Source organism: Benincasa hispida, chromosome 3, assembly GCF_009727055.1.
Source record: "Benincasa hispida cultivar B227 chromosome 3, ASM972705v1, whole genome shotgun sequence".
Classification (NCBI taxonomy): Eukaryota; Viridiplantae; Streptophyta; class Magnoliopsida; order Cucurbitales; family Cucurbitaceae; genus Benincasa; species Benincasa hispida.
The window spans coordinates 24,828,542-24,845,611 of record NC_052351.1 but is presented as its reverse complement, the minus strand read 5'-3'; the positions used below and the strand labels follow the sequence as shown (position 1 = coordinate 24,845,611).

General features: G+C 33.3%; 2 protein-coding genes across 2 annotated transcripts; one reads left to right on the top strand and one right to left on the bottom strand.

Moving 5' to 3' along the window:
* Nucleotides 1-479: 479 nt before the first annotated feature.
* On the top strand, nucleotides 480-1,464 carry LOC120074203 (PLAT domain-containing protein 3). The gene is made up of 2 exons (XM_039027254.1): nucleotides 480-781; nucleotides 872-1,464. Exons 1-2 carry the CDS (start codon nucleotides 716-718, stop codon nucleotides 1,334-1,336), a joined length of 531 nt encoding a protein of 176 aa, XP_038883182.1. The 5' UTR covers nucleotides 480-715; the 3' UTR covers nucleotides 1,337-1,464.
* Nucleotides 1,465-5,654: 4,190 nt separating this feature from the next.
* Nucleotides 5,655-8,844, bottom strand: LOC120072834 (protein SCO1 homolog 2, mitochondrial). Its single transcript, XM_039025350.1, has 7 exons — nucleotides 8,428-8,844; nucleotides 7,893-8,025; nucleotides 7,598-7,673; nucleotides 6,774-6,971; nucleotides 6,581-6,670; nucleotides 6,361-6,493; nucleotides 5,655-6,278 (listed from the first exon to the last, which is right to left on the bottom strand). The coding sequence occupies exons 1-7, from the start codon at nucleotides 8,487-8,489 to the stop codon at nucleotides 6,173-6,175; spliced, it is 798 nt and encodes a 265-aa protein (XP_038881278.1). The 5' UTR covers nucleotides 8,490-8,844; the 3' UTR covers nucleotides 5,655-6,172.
* Between the last annotated feature and the right edge of the window lie 8,226 nt (nucleotides 8,845-17,070).

The window sequence follows — 17,070 nt, the reverse complement described above, 5'->3', positions numbered from 1 at the left end:
ATATATTTATATATATTGAAGTAAAAGAAAATAACATCACGATCCCTGGAGTCCGACAAATGAATAAAAGTATTTTAAATCATTAGTAACTAAGCCAAGTAAATAACCACTTCGAAAAATTAGACACCCAGAATAGGAAACACTAGAGGAGTCTCTTCTGCGAGCAAAAGAGCTCCCATTCCTTATTCACAAAGCTAAACTGTGAATCTCTGCAGATAGAAGCCTGATGCTACATATTTTTCATTGGACCTCCAGAAACGATTCTAGAGACCGATTAAGCATATCAACCCGCAACTAACAGTCCTACAAAATAGGTTTATGAACTATAAAATAGTGCAATGACCTAATACACAAAATTAACCTATAATTTAACCTTTTAAAAATATTCACCAAACATGATATTTTCAGAAATTTCTATGAAACTGAGACTGAACGTGTTCTTAGACTTCAGCATTTAATACCTTGGATCCATCATCCATGTACTGTGAGTCTGTAATATTATTATCATCATTTATTTATTTCCTGGAATTAGTAAAGCCGAGCGAGGGATCGTGGTGATAGATGATTGAATAAACATTACATTATTTGATCATGAATGGTGGGACACCAAATGGCCGTCCGATGAATCTCCCCTGAGGCGGCGTGGTTTTGGCAATTAAAATTTGTATATAAATATCAATACGAAGAAAATAGCTCCACATTCCCCAACACAACCATGCCTTCCAAATCTGCCCTCTTCCTCTCCATTCTCCTTTCCTTCTCTGCCACTGCTTTCTCCGATGTAATTCTACTAACTCTGTTTTTTCCTGTGTCTTCGTATCTGGAAATCTAATAAAATGACTGATAAAGATTTTGGATTTGGTTGATGCAGGATCCAGGTTGTGTGTACACGGTGTATATCAGAACAGGGTCGACCCTGAAAGCAGGGACGGATTCGGTGATTAGCGCGACGCTGTACTCGGGGCAGGGGGACTTGGTCCTGATTAAGGATCTGGAGAAATGGGGCGGGTTGATGGGACCCGACTACAACTACTTCGAGAGGGGCAATCTGGACGTTTTCAGTGGAAGAGGGCCATGCCTGACCGGACCGGTGTGTGGATTGAATCTGACTTCAGATGGATCGGGTCCGCACCATGGGTGGTACTGCAACTATGTGGAGGTAACCACAACGGGGGTCCACAGGCCGTGTGAACAAGTCCAGTTCACGGTGGAGCAGTGGTTGGCCCTGGATGCGTCGCCGTATGAGCTGACTGCCATCCGGGATAACTGCCTCCATGGGAGTGGAAGCCGCCGTGATTTGATCCGGTCGGGTGGGCCCAGTTTGAAATTGAAGTAGGTGGTATGAACATGATGGATGTAATAAAATTGTCGTAGAATAAGGTAAGCAAAAGAGGGCTTAATCGATGATTAAGCAGGATTTAGCTGGATTTTGGGGAATTAAATGAAATGGGTGTGTTTTTTTTCGAGTGGTCTTATTTGCAAGGTTGGAAATATCGATATTCAAAGAAAATATCGAGATATGAAAATATGAAAATTTCGAAAACTTTATAGAATGGATAGAAATTGAAAAAAAAATACTATAATTAATTAATGAAACTTTGATTGTGACTTAATTACACCATGTTTAACTATTTTTAATCATCCTTTCTATAAAATAAAACAATATTTAGAGATCCATGTAAATGTCAATTTAAAAAGCAGAGATTTAAAAAAGAAATGAAAAATAATTACAAAATAATATCAAATTTTGTTTTATTTTTTTTAAGTCTTTTTTTGGAAATGATTGGATGATAAAAAAAAAAAAAAAAAGTAAAACTCCCATCAATTCAATTTTAAGGTGAAATAATGTGAAAATTTGATGGAAAGAGATCTGAATGAAAATAAAAATAAATATATGTTATTTTTATCAATTTTGGTTTCTTAGAAATGAAAGCTTTAGATGGTAAAAAAAAAATAGAACTTACATTAAAAATAATGTGAAAAATTGGTAGGAAAATGTTTGAATAAAATTAAAAATAGATTATTTTTCTAATTTTGAAAATGAAAACTTTTGATTGTAATAAATAAAACTTATCAATTTAATTTTAATTAAATTAAACATTGATATGTAAAATTATACCATTCGTATATTCATGACAAATTTATAAACCATAAAAAACTGAGCCTAATTGCTAAACAAATTGAAATTTTGCATCGAAATTCTCGGAACTGCATCGAAATTGCATCGAAATTGCTAAACAAATTGGTACTAAGGTATACCTATAACCTTTTTATCCGATCTTGTCAAAATCATCAACAATAGGGTTGCAATTAGAATACGGAAAAGGAGTAATAATGGAAAAAATAGCATTTAATTTTGATAATTAAAGTGGATGTCGACAAGAGGGTCGTGGAGGGGTGTCCGTTCGGAAGTGCTTCATCTTCCCAGTGACAAATCATGCTTTTATTTTATTGAAGTAAAATCTTATAAACTAGCTAAGATTAACTTAAACGAGTATAATTCAATTAACATCTATGTTAGTAATCACGAGATTTATAATTCGAATTTTTCTATCTCCAATGGTTGTATAAAAAAAAAAAAACCTATAAACTTATTATAATGACTCATTCAAATTTATACAAGTGTTACAATTTCTACCATTATATAAATTTAAATACTTAATTTTTAAGTTTAAAAATTGGAGAGTATAATTACACCTAAAAAGAAGTAGGGGCTCGGTTGAGAATGGAGAAAACTTGATGCAGAACGGCAGATGTTTGATAGTTGTCAGTGTGGCATAACAGTAATGAGGTAAATAAATATGTTGGATGGAGCGGTGGTAATTGGCCACTGGTAGTGGTAAGCCAATTCTGATTAGGTAAAGAAAATTAACTTCAACACATTTTGTTCAGCATGGTGCGATACATTCAGTAAATTATACCAAGATTATTGCAACTTAAAATACATTCAACTATTGCTATTATGTAAGGCATCTCATAATCTTTTAATTTGTCTATTTGGTTTTTACATATTAAAAAGGATCCAATAAATTTTTAAACTTTTAATTTTGTATTAAAAGATCACCCAATTTTAAAAGTGTCTAATGGGTAACTCAACTTTCAATGTTGTGTCAAAAATATTTGGACACATTAAAAATTTTTAAATTTTAATTGATCAAATACATACAAAATTAAATTTTATCCATTGGAACTCAAAGCATTCAATCTTGTCTAATACTTTTGTAAATTTTAAAAAATGTGAAATAGGTCCATAACCAAAAACACAAAATTGAAAGTTGAATAACCTATTAGACAATTTGAAGTTCATGGACTACACTTCTAATTTAACCTTGAAATTATGAAAGGAAAACTCACATAAATATAAGTTTAAATCTCATCTTAATTCCTCAACTAACTTTTATGTTGTTTTGTTTTGGTCTATAAACTTTCAAAATACCTATATTAATCCTTAAACTTTCAAACATTAGAGATCAAAATAACTACTTTTTTTAGAGTGGACTAAAATAGTCTTTTAAGGGCTACTAACTAATAAAAAAGATTAATAAGAATGAATAATGATATCGATACCTGTTGAGGTTTACACAACATTCTAGCCCCTCCAATAATTTCTCCGGTTATCTTTATTGCTGAAAAAACAACTTATTAACAAATAAAAATCTAACACCAGACTACTTGAAAGTCAATCTCATCCAATCGATCAAAATTAAACTAAGCCAAAACGAAATACCTTTAGGGGTTGTTTAAGCTCTCAACTTAAAGTTGGTGGGGTAGGTTATTATAGCTCACTTCATGTTTGGAACTCCAAATATAATAGTGGTATTTCCAACTATTTATAATCCTACAATTAACTGCAATAATACTATTTAAAACCTCTCTTTGTTGCCATGTTCGCTGTTTTCTATCCATCCTCTCTCTCCCGCTTTGTTACAATATTTCTATTTCCTACTTAAACTAAAATAGTTTACACCTCAAATATAGACTAGTATAACTCAGACTATTATAATTCATAAACTATAATAACCACTAAGGAGGTGTTTAGGACACATACTATACTAAGACTATAAAAATCACCTCTTGCTACAGTAGATATTATTTTATAGTCCTCAATTAACTACAATCAACACTATTTTAAAACTCTCATTTTCAACCATATTTACTATTTACTATAGTTTTTACCTAAGAAGCACAAACACAGATACAGATATATGATACGGATACGATACGATTCGACGATACGTTAATTTCTAAAAAACTAAGATACAGATATGTTGAAGATACGTTATATATATATATATATAATTAATTAATTAATTATTATAGTACTTATTTTAAGTTAGATTAAAATAGATTCAAAAAGAGAGTGAAAACTTGAAAAAAAAAAATCCAGTAACGTCGAGTCATTGTTGAGCGACTAGAGTAGACTGAAGAAAAGAAGTAGAAAATGAAGATTGAAGAATGAAGTTGAAGATGAAGGAGGTGTGAATCATGATTTAAATAGTGAGAAAAAAGGGAAGAATGAAGATTTAATTACGTTTCGAGGGTTTTTTTTTAATTTTTTATGTTTTTATCATTTTTAATTTATTTTGTTTTGGATTGCTCAATTTAAGTGAACTTTTATGTTTGGAAGTGATTTTAAAATGGTTGAAATCACTTTTGTCATTTTTAAAATCACCAGAAACATGTCTAATCCTTCAAAACTAATTTTGATTATATGAAATTTGCATTTAAAAATGTAAATTTGAAATCTAAATTAATTTTAAGTGATTAAAAGTATATTTTTCGAATTATTTTAAAAATGAAAAAAATGATTTTTTATGATTTTAAAATCACTCCTAAATATGCACTAAAATAAAATGGATTGTGGGTTGGCCTTTTCAAGTGGTTGGGCTTAAATTTAAATAAAAAAAAAAAAAAAAAAAATAGTCACGTATCCCCTTCATGTATCTAGAAGCAGATACACGTATCTGAACATTAAAAATAAAAATAAAAATATTCAGATACTTTAAATCACGTATCAGACATGTATCTACCACATATCTAGACATATCCGTATTTGATATATCGATTCTCTACACAAATAGAAGTATCTGTGCTTCCTAGGTTTTTACTATTTTACATTCAACATTTTATTTTATTCTTTGTTACAATGTTTACTATTTTCTTCTCAAACTAAAATAGTTTATACCTCAAACACATATTATTATAACTCAAACTAAAATAATCTGTAATAACCAACTCCTTGCCCCAAATGTCCCCTAAGGGTATGTTTGAGGCAAGGACTATCCTAAGTCTATAATAACCACATTTTGCTCCACTAAATGCTTTGTTGTATTCCCTAATTAGCTAGGGTCGACAATATTTTAAAACCTTCATTTATTATACAGTTTTTACTATTTTACATTCATCAATTTTTTTATTCTTTGTTACAGTATTTACTATTTCCTTTTCCAACTAAAATAATTTCCACCTCAAACACATACTATTATAACTCAAATTAAAATAATCTACACTCCAAATACAAACTATTATAATCCAATTATAATAATCTAGGACTATTGTAACTAACTCCATAACTATAGAAAATTGAGATACGTGCTTAAGAGGGTAGAGATTGGCCTTCTCTTTTATATTGTAGAGAAAGAACAGAAAGATGAGGTTCAAGACTGCAGTCAATCACCATCTCTAAATCATAAAATCATAATCAAACCTATTTCAAAATAGAAGTTATTTTGGACAACATGCCCTTGCTGTGTGTCATTCCCCCTTATCTTCGTGATAATGGGGTGCACATTTATGTAATGAAGAAAAGGGGACACAGAAGATGAAGCTTTGTTTGCATCTTTCTCTGAAATGTTATGTAGCTTTTGCATCTCATCCCAGCCGAATAAAACTTTATCAGATAACTGAAGCAAGCAAGCTGGGGAGTTCAGCGGATTGTAGTGATGCTATATGATTCATCTCAACCCAAGTTATAAAGTTGAAACAATTGAACAAAAAATTGTCTTTTCTGTTTACACTATTATATTACTAAGTACTAATGGACTTCTAAAGGTTTGAAATTCAGGTACTAAAGTTAAGCCCAACATCTCAAATACTTTCACTCGATGACTAGAAAGAAACTTGGAACAAATAGGAACGCATAGGAGAGAACTTGAAGACCTGTAGGTCGTTATTAAGGAGTTTTCTGAAGTGCATTCAGTATGGCTTGTGGTAGGTCTTCAGCATTATACTCGATTCCAAAGCATCTCAGAACCTCCAGGTTTGGACTCAACAAATACCTGATCGTTTTTCCCCATCATACATACATTATTATTGAAGTTGTGATATGAAAAGTAGATTCAACAGTGTTGGATGGCTTACATTTTGTGTGAAGAATCGATAAGATAATCATTGCCTTCCTCTTCAATCTTCTTAAAGTAAACACGGTATTCCTGTGCCATTTGCCTTACTGCTGCAACTGGCCCAGTCAATCCTATAATTCTTGGATCAAACTCTGCAGTCCATAGATGATGGGAAAAATAAGAGAAACGTCCACCAAAATATATTTATCTTGACAATATGTAAAGAGGAAAAGACTGACCTTTAAGGTAAGCACGAAGATGTGACGGGTTATCCCGCTGTGGATCAATTGTCGCAAATACAGGTAGAACCTTGAGGTTATGTCTAGACTCTTGTTCACAGAACAATAAACAAATAAATATAACAGGAGTGAAAGTAAATGCCAACACCAAGAGATGTATAGTGCAAATGTTGCATTTTTTGTAGTCAAATACCTAATATGTCTATAGCCTTGGATATAATCTGGAGTTGCTCTGGCACAACATCAGGAGACGACGTGTAGCCAAAGTAGAGGAGAGTCCAATTCCCACGAAGATCTTTCTCAGTTACAATTCGTTTCTCTGTATCAATAAGAGAAAAAGGGCCCCCAATAACTGGTCCTTTAACTACGTTTACAGATGTGTTTCCCTGTCCTGAATCGAAGAAGACACTTTAGTTGTCTTGAAATCTGAAGCATTAAAATATGGCACCTAAAATCAATCCAAAAATTATACTACCTGCTGCCTCAGGCTTATTAAAAGTCATGTGCATGCCAAAATCTTCAGAGCATAAACTTGATCATACAGTATTAAAACGCTACTTTCAACAAATTAACCACTTCCATGCATCATAGTCTCAACAAGTTAACCACTGCGATCTATATCATGAGTTGTAACAGCCCATAACTTCCTCCTATAGTTTAGAGATTATCATATTATGCAAGTAGGATATGCATATATAATGCCTTCTCATACGCACAAATCTAAACATTTTCATAATCCAAAAATAAAGTGGTTATTATTCAGGCCATTCAAGCTTTTTCCATCTTCTACTTCCTCATATCTCTACCCTGAGCATAGAGGAGTCAAGGAAATCCACAACTACCGGATGAACTGAAGCTATCTACTGTTTCTTGAGGTCATCCCAAGTCCTAACAATACTGTTAGTGCCATATTTTCTTTCTTAAATCTTAAGAAATACAACAAATCACTGAAATCAAGCAGCGCAACTAATCAACAATGGTAGCCAAAATTAAATAGAAGAGCAGAGAGATGATAACCTTTTAAGACAGCTCTTCTCTCATCATTATAATGAACAAAGGCTGCTAACCCAACAAAACCCATCACCGCAGCTGGCTGCACAAAAATAATAATAATAATAATAACAGTAAAGTAGAGAAATTGTAAAAGGCATTATGATTAGTATATAATAGTAATGTGAAGTAACATAAAAGTAAAGTAACATTATGATTAGTATATAATAGTAGAGTAAAGTAACATATCGAATGTCAATACAAAATTGTATTTACCCAACAAGGAGAAACTTGAATATAAAAGATGAGGATCAGGTCATACAATGATATAAGTAGCCCATGAAGGAGAAGTATGTGCATCTACAGAAAGAAGATGATGGATTTCCGGTCTTTCCTTACTGTATTTTGATGATGAGGAATATTTGCAGGACCGAACACTAATCAATGGATGTAACCTACATCAAAATTAACCAAGTTAACAGCAAAGTTTTCTTAGTAAGCAATGGCTATCTATATAGCACACAACTGTAATGAAAGTTATGCCATGGTTTTACATTAGCAGAAATGGGGTTCATGATTACTTAAATCCATACGACCCCAATTCAAAATAATCACATTTAATGTTGAAGTCCGGAAGCTAAGCCCTAGGCCTCCACTAAATAATTTAAAGTAACTTCTTGATAAACCAAGAGAATGAATTGCATTGATACATAAGAGAAACCAACTCAGCAGGACAATTAATTGTTTGCACAAGCAGCATTTTGGATTGGTATATAGATAATAGGCAGCCATATAAACAGTAGTAAAACACAACAGAAAACCAAGAATCGGTTCTAAAGGGGTTTTAAGGGAAAAACCTCTGAAGTAGAGATCGAGTCTGACGGGAGTGGTATGAAAAAATAGTCCGAAAAGTGAGCATTATTTCTTGAGTGGAGAGACTTTTTTATGAGGTTCTCAAGAATGGTGGGTTGAACCAAAAACCCATGTCAATCGTTAATCAAATCGACTGAAAGTCACCTTCTGTCTTTAATCTCCAGAGTTGCCTTTCTCCCCAAGGTGGGTTATTACCTCCAAAAATCATCCCAATCGGCATAGAATTTGACTTTTTAGGAAAACAATTTTCTGCAACAGAATCTTCCTCCCCCTGATTGCAAGAGTTCGATGCCGGACTGCGGCTTCCTCCACCTTCCCCCGGCCCTAACTCAGACCAAGAAGGAACAGAATCGTTAAGCTCCGTTTGGTATCAGTTTTGGTTCTATTTTCATGCCATTTCTTAATCTTTCACAAATAAAATAGTTGAACTTTTAATCCAATTTCAAAATAATAATAATAAACTTTTTTTTTTTAATTTTTAAAATTTGACTTGATTTTTGGTAATATTAATAATGATTATAAAATAAATAAATTTAAAAATAAAAATACTATTTATAAATTTAATTTTTAAAAAAATCAAAATTCAAATGATGTCGAGTCAAAAGGTAAAAATTAAAATGAGATAAAATAAATTTACCTATATTTTTAAGAAAAAAGGGTGCACATCCATAAATTCATTTTCTTGGATTTTTTAAAAATAATATGTGGGAGCGGGATCAACCTCGAGTTAATTGTACGAGCTTATGTTGGTCTTTCTCAAATTTTTTAATTCAGGCATATGTACATACTCAATATGAAAAATTAAACTCCCAATTTTTCGATTTATTAATGTTATTGTATTTAATATATATTATTAGTATTTTCAATTTAATATCCATTATTTATAATATTCATTTATTGTCTAATATTATAAGAAACTACTTTTTAACGATTGAAAAAACAAAATAAATCTCACATAGAATACAAATATCAAGACGTATTTTTAACATGATAAGTAACAAATAAAATAACTTAATATCAAACAATGACAACAAAGATAGTGAGAAACTAATATTGGTGTGCTTCTTTATCTTATGGTGTACTTTATTTTCTAAGGCTATATGACAATCTTATTTCTAGGTTTTTAGTCTCATAATCCTTTGTGAAATCAGTTTTTATCTTTCAGCATTAGACTCTATCATGTTAAATTAAGTGATCGGTTTAATTATAACACGATACCAATAAACTCAACAAAGAAAATGTAAAAGATCACGACAACATGATTGTTCGATATAAACTCAAGCCATAAGTTTTTAAGGTATTACATTATTGAATCCGTTATATACGTGACCCTAGATAAGAAGGAATATAATTCATTAAATCCGATGTCATGGGTGAAAATCAAGAAATGATAAGAAAAATAAAAGAAAGACAACAAAGAACTAGGATAGAAAATATGAAAAAAAAAAACAATAAATAAGACCTTTTTAAATGAAGAAAAAGGATCTAAGGTGTTCTTTAGGATGGATTTGATCCTTACCAAGGTGACTCCCATCCTGCAACACGTTCTCACGAGTAGAGTTGACCTAAGAAGCCATCTCTATAGAGGAACTTTCGTTCTTGAAGAGATTGGAGAATAATTTTGTAGAGTTTCTTCAAGTGAGTGGTTGATTATGATCTAAGAGCCTTCCATCCTTTTTTTTATAGGCCAAGGCGGTTGAGATATGGAGCGAAAATGGTGTTCTTAAGCGTTTACAAGATATTTCAACATTGAAGAACAATCGTAGACTGATAAAATAGCAACTAGAATGATTGGTCGCGAATTTGAAAATTTAGGATTCTTTATGTGGGTTGTGACCATCTTGAGCAACGTGGGCGCATCAAGACAAATTTCTGCAAATAATTACAAATTTCAATAAAAAAAAAAAAAAAAAAAAACCCATAAAATCAGCACAAAACAACAAAAGCACACTTTAGACAGTTAAAGGACTTACACTTGCTTATTTTATCTAATTTAGGACATCCTGGGGTCAAAATATTACATGAAGTGTATTTTTTTTTGGAAAAAAGTACCAAAATAGATGGTAAAAATATGCACTTTTTGACATCCATCACACTCCCACATCAAAATATAGAATAGATATTAAACATGAGTTTATATGCTTGGTCAGGAGTAAGTACAATGATAACCTATAGAAATACAAGTTATTATAGTCTTTTACTTAGAATAATGATGATAGATAAGAAGAATATGCATCAATTTTATTAAGAATTCATGCTATATATTAAACTTGCACTAAAGTATCTAAAAAACACCCACCAAAAGCATATCATGAGTTATGTTGCGCCAAAGTATCTATTTTCAAATTGATCACAGGACTTTATCACATGTGCAGAACCCCTACACGACGGACAAACAATTGGTTGAATGTCTCGGGATATCTGAGCTGGTACCAATGGAACTTTTGGCAAGTATTTAGAATATTGACCATGATAGCAGTGTTGACATTCATACATACCGCATCAGACGATAATGACTTATCAGAGGGGGAATCCCACTAATAGTCAGCGCACAATTCTATAAATAGAGCCTTGACGCCATGAAGAAGAGAGAGAGACTTTTAGACCCAGAGATTGAGATTTTCATGAGAAAAAATTTCATCTCCATATTTCACCCCAATTATTCATCGTAGCCTCGCCAAAGCAAGAGTCTGAGAGGGCCTTCTCCATTTACCCAACCATCATATCACCAGCAACCTCGACATTAATCTGTGGAAAGCAAGAGATTGCTAACAACAACCCTTCAACTTATCTCTTTATCTCTTTAGTTGTTGTATTGCATTTTGCTTAAGAGATTGCTCATTTGTGTATTCAATAACTGTATTTCTATTTTAATATCATCATGTCCACTTTCATCATCTTTTCTATCTTCATTTTATAAGTACCTAATTTTAACGGGGTAAGGGGCAAGATTAATACCATGATCTAAGTAGAATTGGTGAAAGTTGTCCTATTTACTTAATGTATGAGTATTAAAATGCTTGCCAATGAGAACTCATTGAGTCAAGTAGCTATGACTAACTACTTGAGAAGGAAAGTAGATGTGGATCTCATTAAGTAAAGCAAGAAGTATTTCTAGAGATAGAAACAACCTAGCGCTCATAGCAATCTCATTTATGCATCATATAAATATAATAAGTGTGGTTGGCCACCGAGAGGTGTGTGATAACTGGAAGTGCGAGCTAGAAAAAACTCTCACCATAAGCTTAGTGATGCAGTGTTGATCTTCCCCAAACCTTGTGTTCTCCATATATTTCTTTCACGTTAAGACTGTTGTCTCTCCTAAGTACTCTCAAAATCTATCTCAAGGTTGTCTCTATTAGTTTAGATGTTTAGATCACATAAATTAGTTAATTGCATGAACTTAACATTATTCTGACAATACTTGCTTCGTACAAAAACTTGATGTGTGGAAAATGAAGAGTAAATATGCGTGCATCTTATGATATGCGTTGATCTCCATGCGTCGATGGTCATGCGTTGGACTAAGAAATATGCAAGATGCGTTTAAGAATAAATGCGATGACCATGTGTTCCTGCTACAAGTTTTCTTTCTTTCTCGTCAAGTATAACGAGAACGCAAGTTTCTCAGGGTGATCCGAGGTCGAACTCAGGGACTTATAACTAAATTCTACGAAGTAATGTGTTTGTGGCGATGAATAAAAGAATAATGAAGTTAAAGGACTATACGCTACTCCTACTCCTAACTAAATAGATTAAGCAATGGAAGTATGATTATGAGAGTTGGTAGAGACACAACAACTATTAACGCGTAATAAGATGCATGGAAAAATAGATAAAATAGTAGAGGGGATAAATTCACCGCATCACTAAGCTTGATCACAAGGGTAATCCCAGCCAGCACAAGTTATGCGATCATGCTATACACAAATATACGCATGCGATGCATATGCGAAAATTTCGAGAGAACTTATTTCTAAGTTTCTATTCTTGCTTATGCGCACTTAAGACAAGATGACCGCATACCACCATATCCTATTTCTAGGGCGCATGTGATGTGTAAATAGCATATAGAACTTATTCCTAAGTTTCTACTCTTGCTTATGCTATCCAATCTAACTCTTCCAAGCCTAGATTTTGTCTTTAGACTACTCTCCCAAGTATGTCCAAATGATGAATGATGCACTCATAAGACAAGATGATCACATAAAGCATGGTTGAACATAAGATTATTCCTATCTCTAGGAACACTGCTTACTTTGCTTAGTGAGTTCCACTACTTACCCTCTCGGATAGTTAGTCGCCGCTGATCAGCTCATAGACAAGCATTGCGACCGCTCATAGACAAGTGTTGCTACAGCCTCATACTAAACAAAGAGGATTTACTCACTATACTCGCGCAACGCACACCTCTCGGTGGTTTGCTACATGCTTCATATGTCTATGCCGCATGATTAAGTATGCGATACTATTGCAATCTTACGTAGTTTGTTGCAATGAGAGTAAGGGATGATAAAGAAGAAGTTAATGAAGATGGAGTCGAAGGAAATAAAGAGATGCATTGATTACAAAATGTATTAATGTCTTAAGTCAAAATGTAATACAATACAGAGATAAGAAGAAAGGTAGAGGGTTAGATGTAAGCAATCTCTTGCTTCTATCAGATGTGTGTCAAGGCTGCCAGTGGTGCTATGGATGAGCGGTGAAGTAGTCTCTCTCGAGATCTATCTCCGACAAAGCTTTGGTCGTCACTCGGAATGGGTGAAGGAATGAAGAACTCTCAAAGAATGTCTTCTCATGCTTTCATCTGTGATCACAAGGATCTGCCTTAAGGCAGAAGCTCGGATACTTTGAATTTGGGCTCTAAGGCTCTATTTATAGAGCTCGATCACCGACAGCATTAATGCTCCCGCTCTGAATCTCTGCCACTAACGGCATGATGGTCCTGCTCTGAACCTTTGCCACTAACGGCGTGGTAGGTGAAATATCAACATCATCTTTTCGGTACTCCCAAGGATGCGTTCATGCTCGTTTTTGCCAAAGTACCGTCACATTCCACCAACCTTGCGATCACCCTTCTATCATGGTTATTACTTTGTAGCCGCAACATCCATGCGATGAACACATGCGATCACCCTTGCAATGGTCTGGGGTTCACCGCATGCGATTGATTCCTGCGATAGCTACAAAAATATACATTTTGATACAGAATAACGCATAATATTGCGTTAGCTGAGATTTTCAATGCTGATTGACGCAAGCTTACTTTTCACATGAATTCTTAGTATAATCATCGCATATCCTACTTTTAGCCCTCATAATTCTAAATAAAAGGCTGCAATAACTTGTATTTCTACCAGTTATCAGTCGCATATGCACATTCACCTGTCAGTCTTAGTACAAATCCCCATGTTCGACCTTGGGTTATCCTGAGAAACTCGTAATCTTATTATACTTGGCTTGATGACGAGAAAACTTGTGATTAGTGCATGATTATTGCAACTAGACGTACAATATTGGTATGCAACTTCAATCTAGTGTAGCTCGCAATAAACACATCATTTTAAAGCGTAACATACACCAACTTTTATTTATGTGTTTAATAAATCCTTAACATATTTAACTTCCTTAACATATTTAACATTTCTTTTTTAATTTTAATGGAACTCATAAACATACAATTTTATTTTGTGTTTAATAAAATTATAAACTTATAGTTTTATACATCTGGCAACTAGTTTAAAGACTCATCAAATATATCTCGATTGACATTACGAATATTGTGTTACCGATTAAGAGATTTGAAAAAAAAAAAGTTCAAAACCTGCTAACAACTTAGAATTTTATATATTTTTCTTAAAGAAAAAAGAATTGAAAGATTAAAATCTCTATTTATTTATTCTTATTATAAATATTATAATGTGTTATATAGATGCTCAAGCTTATTGTCAAAAGCCAAGTGTCCTCCTTCCATTACTACATGTGTTGGCCCTATATTATACAACAACCTATACTTGGTGTCCAAATGTGCCACATCCTACTTGCCAAAATCCCTATAAATAAGTGCCAATTTGTGGATTTTAAAAGACACACATACATTGGACAAAATCCATGATTTTTGGTGAAAGTGGAGGATCTTGAGAAATTTATTATTTATTATTTATTTATTATTTTATATATTATTTTATATTTATTTTTTTAATTATTTTTTATTGGTATCCATGTTCCCGTTGTGCTCCTCAATTTTACAACACATTATCAACATGAACTCCTATCGTTTCCCTCGCTAAAGGTACGTCATAAAGGTATGTTGAATTTTTTTTCTATTTATTATAATTAATAAATTTAATATTATTTGACATATTTAATATCTACTAAATTTCTAATATAAATACAATATTTTATGATAGTGTTGCCATGACAAATTTCACAAAATTAGAATTTTTCGCCCTTAATATTAACAACAATAATTATTTGTCATGGGGTGCTCGATGCTGAAATCCACCTAGATGCTATGAACTTAGAGGAAACAATTAAAGAAGAAAATACAATATCCAGTCAATACAAAGTAAAAAATATGATTTTTCTTTGTCATCATCTCCAAGAGGGATTGAAAATGAAGTATCTTACAATTAAATATCCCCGTATCTTGTAGAAAAAAAATGAAAAAGAGGTATGACAATCAAAAAACATTTATTCTTCCTAAAGCTCGTTATGAGTGGATATACTTGAGGGTACAAGATTTTAGATCAGTAAATGATTACAACTCCACATTATTTACAACTCCACATTATATGGAGAGAAAATTACTGACGCTGATATGTTAGAGAAGACATTTTCTACATTTCATGTCTCGGATATGCTCCTGCAGCAGCAATATCGAGAGAAATGTTTTAAACAATATTCTAAACTAATTTCATGTCTTCTCGTGACCGAATAAAATAACAATTTATTAATAAAAAATCATGAATCTCAATCAACCAGAACAACACCATTCCTTGAAGTGAATGCTGTGAATTTTAATAACAATTGTGGTTGAGGTCATGACTGTGGCAGAGGAAGAAATAATTATTATTTTTGTGGTGGTCATTCTAATCATTCAAATTTCAAAAGAACCACATAAAATGATGATCACAAAGGAAAAGCTCCACAAGATAAGAGTTCAAAAAGTATTGAAAATAAATACTTCTGATGCGGAATGACTGGGCATTAGTCATGTACTTGTCGTACGTCAAAACATTTAGTACCAACCCTCCTTGAAGGAAAAAGAGAAAAATGTGAAAGTAAATTTTGCATACCATGATAATGACATATTGACCCATCCCATATTGTTGGGGTTGATGCCCTAAATTTCGTAGGGTCCCATAGCTTGTAATTGTAATGTACAAACATTTTATTTATGTAATAAAATATGTGATGTTTTATTTCAAAATAAGTTGCATTAACCACAAACCAATAAACTAACATCTAGGGTTATCTTGTAGCTTAAACATGTATGTAGATGTTGGGGTTGATGCCTTAAAGTCTCGTGTTCTGTAGTTTGTAAACAGTACATACGAACACTAGTGATTGTTAATATATGTATTTACATTACATCTTGTTGTTTTGCTCATTTACTTGTTTTAGTTGCTTTACCACAAACCAATAAACATAAAATCTCTGGTTATCTGTATGTGGACTCAAGCATGTATATGGTGACATACAAGTGGATCATGTCTTGAGTGATAACCACAATGGTTTGTAGTATATGGATAAAGGAGGAAAACCTTATCCTGGTAATGCTACGGACGCGGCCCGCTTTGTGGAATGGTCACAACTGTTGTGATTTGCCACAGATGAATCTGATCCTGATCATTCGTGTTTGGGGACATGCGAGCGGGGCATCCTAACAAAGAGTTTGTATAAGACCTGACCACGAAGTGTTAATGTCTCGTTATATAACACCGTTCATGACAGAGACTTCACTTCACTAGGATAACCATAGGTAACATGACCTAAATCCTGAGTGAGTTGGGAACTCTTGCCATTGAGGGCGGTCATTTGATTTGTATGAGTGCAAGTGGCCAAGCCGCCTATTCAAACCTACCATTTTGAGGATACGTCTGATTTGGGAGCTGGGAACTCAGCTACACAAGATGGAATTCACTTCTTCCCCAAGGCAAGGGTAAGTAAATAGATGGCTCCCTTAAGAGCTGATTCTGAGGCTTGAAGGATGTGGCACCACACACTTTCTCCTGGCTCGAGAGGTGTTCACACATAGTTGGACTATGTTATATTGTTCATTAGAGGAATTAGTGGTACTTAAGGAGTGAGATGTAACTACAGGGGCAAAACGGTAAATTGACCCAACTGTACTTACGAGCATCTATGAAGGGTCATCGTACTCATGATTGGTTATATCCAATGGACACAGAAATATATTTGTGGTAAGAAGAGTTCAGCTGTTGGTCTTTAGTAGAATCACTGATAGTTAACGGATGGTGAATCTCATGGCTAAAGAGTTTAGTCAGCTATTCACATATCGTTAGAGCTTCGAGCCACAGGTCTATTAGGTCACCTGGGTAGCTTGGATAAAATCGAGAACCAGTGTTTGGGCTAATTTAAAATGTTCAAAAGGAAGTACAATT

What these genes read in the sequence shown, in the direction of transcription:
- LOC120074203 (XM_039027254.1), top strand. Translation starts at nt 716, where the DNA reads ATGCCTTCCAAATCTGCCCTCTTCCTCTCCATTCTCCTTTCCTTCTCT. An exon ending in CTGCCACTGCTTTCTCCGAT is followed by an intron (nt 782 to 871) that starts GTAATTCTACTA and finishes TGGTTGATGCAG; the next exon opens with GATCCAGGTTGTGTGTACAC.
- LOC120072834 (XM_039025350.1), bottom strand. Translation starts at nt 8,489, where the DNA reads ATGCTCACTTTTCGGACTATTTTTTCATACCACTCCCGTCAGACTCGA. An exon ending in ACTCGATCTCTACTTCAGAG is followed by an intron (nt 8,026 to 8,427) that starts GTTTTTCCCTTA and finishes ATTTTGATGTAG; the next exon opens with GTTACATCCATTGATTAGTG. An exon ending in CAAGGCTATAGACATATTAG is followed by an intron (nt 6,671 to 6,773) that starts GTATTTGACTAC and finishes TCTGTGAACAAG; the next exon opens with AGTCTAGACATAACCTCAAG.